We start from the raw sequence: 4,800 nt of genomic DNA, 5'->3' as shown, positions 1-4,800 counted from the left end.
GTCGTGTAGATACAATATGATATACGCTACGTTACTCTCTTGTCTCTTCTTTTTCTTCTCTTCTAGATCGGCCAATCACCTGTGTGTATATATGTGCATATACTGCCCGGCAATGATTCGTTCCGTTCCGTTCCCTTAGCGAGATGAACGTAAGTATGGGGATACTCATACTGAACACATTGCCATTACACGAAACTACGACTATACTCGCGACTCTGTTGTTAACAGATAGTATACGTTTGTAAAATGTTAATCGCAAATTGTAATAATTCCTTGGAATAATTACGTTTTTCGAAAGATAATACGATGACAAATGGAGCGACTCGTGCCGCTGTCTTCCTGCTCGAGCTTCGCCGTATGAATGATAACAACATGACAGCGTATAAACAATAACGTGTTATCGCCGTCAATCCCCTCTCACTGTCGAAATACTTTATATGTTGCAAAACAAATTTATGTGAGATAGTGTATGTATCTCTATATACATTCCGCCTTGTTGACAAATAACACGGCAAACGAACGAGTCGGTATTTATCACGAGATGCCTATTACCGCTATGCGGGAATGGAGGGCGATGCCGCTTGATTCGTCTCGATTCATGGCGAAAATCGGTAAAGAATGGCTCTTCCATGTATCAAAAGAGAGAGAAAGAAGGAGAGAAATGATTATTTATCATATATATAAATAATTACGTATAGATAATAATTATTTATTAGTATTTATTGCCTGTTCTTCACGTTTTTTTCTTGTGACTTTTCCTCAATATAGAGTCATTTTCTTAATAAGATGTAAAGAAGTTAATAATAATTTTGCAATACGTAAGATTAAAGATAAATCTTTCGACAAAAAAATTAAATATTATTTAATTCCATTAAGCTTTGTCTCACACCACACGAATATCACATCTTTATGATTTAAATAAAAAATATATACTTTCTTTTCTTATCAATTATTATTATATTTTATAGTATCAATATTAAATATTTTCTGTAAAGGAAGTATATAAAAAATATAATATAATAAAAATTTGGCATAGAATATCTTTTTTAGAATCCCAGAAGCATCACGATCTCATTATATGTATATCGGGTGCCTTCGATTTAAAACACTGGCGATGACACTTTTTATCAATATGCAATTCCATCTTGAGAGTGCATGAATAGCTTTTGTAATGTTACATGCAGCTATGCCGTATTAATTTACGTTTTATAACGACATTATCTTGCATGTTATTGTTAATAATGAAATATTCCTCGCATTATCACGCGCGATAAATGATAGACCTTTCGATAATCATCCGGAGACGTGATTTTCATCTCTTGCAAGTGCTCTTTCGTAACCGCAACGTACAAGTGGTCTATGTATATATGCATTATGCATCTGTATGCGTGTGTGTATGTGTGTACGCGCAGAAAGCTTATAACCAGGGTCGTTCGCACACAGCAGGTTCCGCGTTTCGGAATAATTTAATTAGAGCGAGCGTACGCGTGAAGTGAAGTGCCAGGTCTTATCCCACGGGTTTAATAGCGAGCTAGCTCTCCGCTACCGCTGGGCACCCCCGGGGACGTATCTATCCCGGAGAAAAGCCGCTCGCGCGGAGCGATGGGCGGCTGGAAAACGCGGATCTCGACGGAGAGATCGCGTAGGAAACGCGTCTAACGAATTAATTTGGCGGTATTAATTATGCACGCTTTGTCGCGGCGGTCCTTTCTATTTTCTCCGTCCTCTTTTGCCTCTGTTTTATCATCTAGAAACCGCGATACGACGCATATTCGATATTTGGACTATCTTCAATCCTTAGAAATATGATATGTGCATATAATATTATATAATTTTTTTATAATCTATTATAAAAGTTTCATATTGTAAAATATAAATTATTTAATTACTTCTTATAATTAAATAATTTCATGGAGAATTACTAACACATATTTAGGATAAGCTATGTTAAAAAAATCAGCTGTTTTTTTTGGAAACACAATTATATCAACTAAAATATTATCTTTCTAAAAAACTGTACAGAGATTAAAATTTTACAGTAATTTATATAAAGAGAGAGATATTCTCTTTATATACACACACATATACATATAGGTATTATTAAAATTATTTTATCCGTAAAATATTTTGATTGCGGAAATAGGGCATTTTGGCTTTAATTAAATTTATATTATTGGAATTTCTATTAAACGATAATAAATCGTAAATGATTTCGTTCTAGAACAGCGCGATGGTTCGACCGTTGAAATGCATTTCGTACAAGTCGTCGGACTCGTGAGACCACGTCGGACACGAGGGCGCTCTAAAAGCGAAACTTTTAATTAAAAAGTAACCATCGACGTGTGCTAAGGGCAGCCTCGAGCAATTTAAGCTGTAATATAAAAGTTCTCCCGGAATCGGTGAGAGAGCCCATGGAAACCTCGGCGACATTAAGGACCAATTCATACGGAGACTGTTAGCTTTAAATTTGTAAAACCAGAACCACCCCTCTTCGCCGAAACTTTTCGTTTGTAATTCACAGGTAACTTTAACGAGGTGAAAGCTGAGGAAATTGCCTTTATGCATGAATGCTTTTTTGTGAAAGCTTTGAGTAAGTGTTCCCTAAAGAAAAAAAGATCTTGTATCCATGCAATATTTTCTCTATATGATTATTTAGAGACTAAGTAAAAAATTTATAAAACAAAAGATATAGAATAATAATAGAGAATAATAAAATAATAAAATTTCATATAAAAAGCAGAAAAAGTGCTATTTTATTTATTAGAAGATAAAAGTAGAATAATACAAGAAAGAGAAAGAGTGAAAAAAATTCCTATTTAAAAAAAAAATAATATTTTAATGTAATAATTTCATAGCAGTCGATAAAATAATATCGCATCTACAATATCGATATTATGACGAAAGCAACGTTGACAATGAAGAGCTAATAATACCTCGTCCTCGAAAAGACATTTATTATAATTTCTGTGAACTCAATCGTGATGTCCTTTACGATTAATTACCTCCACTAAGGAGATATTTTAATACTTTGATTGCTCGAGAGTCAACGACCCTCACGTTCGATTGTCCAGCGACTATAATAAAATGTGATATTCTCTTGAATGACATGACCCTTAGCCGCATGGTTAATTCTGCAGAAGGGATCGTTGAAGGGTCAAAGAAACTTTTACAGGTTATATGTTTTATATGTATATATGAGATTAAATTTTATTGAAATAAATTTTTTTAAATAGTACTAGATACTATCATTTTCTTTTTCCAAAAATTAAAGAGGAAAAAGATATCCTTATATAATAAAATGAGAATACAATTGCTCTATAAATAATTCATAATATATTTTACATTACTAAAATAATTTTTATTACTAAAATATTATTTTATTTTAATCATAATTAATATTTTATTATGTTATTTCTAAAATTTTATTTAGTTTTACCTAGTAGTATTACTATTAATATACAGAATTGTTACATTGTTGAACAATTTATATAATATTACAGAAATACTTTACTATAATTAAATATAATTTAAATTTAAATTCAATAATAAGTATTAAGTTCAAAATCATAGTAAAATTGTGTTAAGAGAATATATCTATTGTCAATTTTTATCGAGACAAATTCCGAGTTGTTCAGTAATAAACGATCGAGACAATTAATTTACGATTTGTATACGCGCATGTTACGTTCTCGCCCAATTTTTTTCTAAACGAGGGAAAAGGGACAACGACGTTACGAGCTCTCTTAATTACCACCATGAGCTTGCAACGGGGATTGTCAAATTGAGGGTTCCCTAACAAGACATCGTTATGGCGTCGGCGAATGTATTCCATGTTCATGTTACCGGCTAATATGCAGCTTCTAAAACATAACATGTATATCTATTCGCGTGGATATTTAATAACGTTCATTCTACCACCATTTTATCTTAAGTATGATGAGACGAGAGGGAAAAGGGACAGACATGATGTATATTATCGATTCAACGGCTTCTCTTTGAGAGACAAGCATATATATATTATGTATGTATTATGTATGTATATATATAAAATTCATATATTAATTTTTTTATCTCTTATTTTTATTTATTATATATTTTCTATTTATTTTTTATTCATTAATTAAATATTTTTTTCTCGATTTCTCTTCTTTGTATATATAATTAATTTCCAGAGAATATTACATAAAATGTTTTTATAAATATTATTCCTTATAAATTGTATGGCATTTATTTGGCATTCAATGTGTACCGTCATCCGTCATTGCTCAGAGGGCTGATCTTAGTCTGGCTCGTGGTGCCTAATTAAAGCGAAATATTGGTCTCTTGTTCCCGCTTCCGTAAAACCGTGCACGAAGTAGTATTTTCCGCAGGCCGAAAAGGGAGGAAAACCAATAAAGGGCGCGATTCATTTTTTTTCTTTCCTCTCCCCAGGAACGACGGACGACAACGAGATATCGAGCCTCGAAAGTCTTCGCGATCGATTCCATGGACCAGAGGCCATGGAGGGGACACAATTTATATCCTCGATAAATTCCTTTTCGCTTTCATTAGCGGTCTTGTCCGGCCTATACCATCCCCGCGAGAAAGTACCCCATGGTGGTACATACGCGATCAAAGGTAAGATTTACAGTCTCCTATCCCAGTCCTTTCACCAAAAACATTATTTTAACGCTTTCTATCAAATGCAAGGCGAAATTGAATGAAGCTATTCAAATGCGTAACAAAATTTAAAAAGTAAAATTTTATTAAAATAAGACAAATAAATAAAATATCTATATATAATGTTTTTACTTTAATATA

General features: G+C 32.7%; 2 protein-coding genes across 8 annotated transcripts in view; one reads left to right on the top strand and one right to left on the bottom strand.

Moving 5' to 3' along the window:
- The window catches only part of LOC115244587 (protein sprint), a 129,106-nt gene that overhangs the window by 55,544 nt on the left and 68,762 nt on the right, over window positions 1-4,800 (bottom strand). The gene's annotated exons all lie outside the window — the stretch shown is intronic.
- The window catches only part of LOC115244589 (venom allergen 2-like), a 36,766-nt gene that overhangs the window by 5,501 nt on the left and 26,465 nt on the right, over window positions 1-4,800 (top strand). The window contains exon 2 of one of the 3 annotated variants that reach the window (XM_029822356.1): window positions 4,432-4,617. The exons of 1 other annotated variant lie outside the window; for it this stretch is intronic. In XM_029822356.1, the coding sequence (XP_029678216.1) occupies window positions 4,594-4,617 (24 nt within the window). In that variant the 5' untranslated portion in view covers window positions 4,432-4,593. Of the gene's footprint in view, window positions 1-4,208; window positions 4,618-4,800 lie in introns of those variants that run through there. One more of the 3 variants, XM_029822355.1, reaches the window with a different exon arrangement.

This window comes from Formica exsecta, unplaced genomic scaffold, assembly GCF_003651465.1.
Source record: "Formica exsecta isolate Colony F162 unplaced genomic scaffold, ASM365146v1 scaffold826, whole genome shotgun sequence".
In the NCBI taxonomy this organism is placed as follows: domain Eukaryota; kingdom Metazoa; phylum Arthropoda; class Insecta; order Hymenoptera; family Formicidae; genus Formica; species Formica exsecta.
Note: the sequence above shows the minus strand (reverse complement) of the source record. Positions and strands in the feature narration are given on the sequence as shown.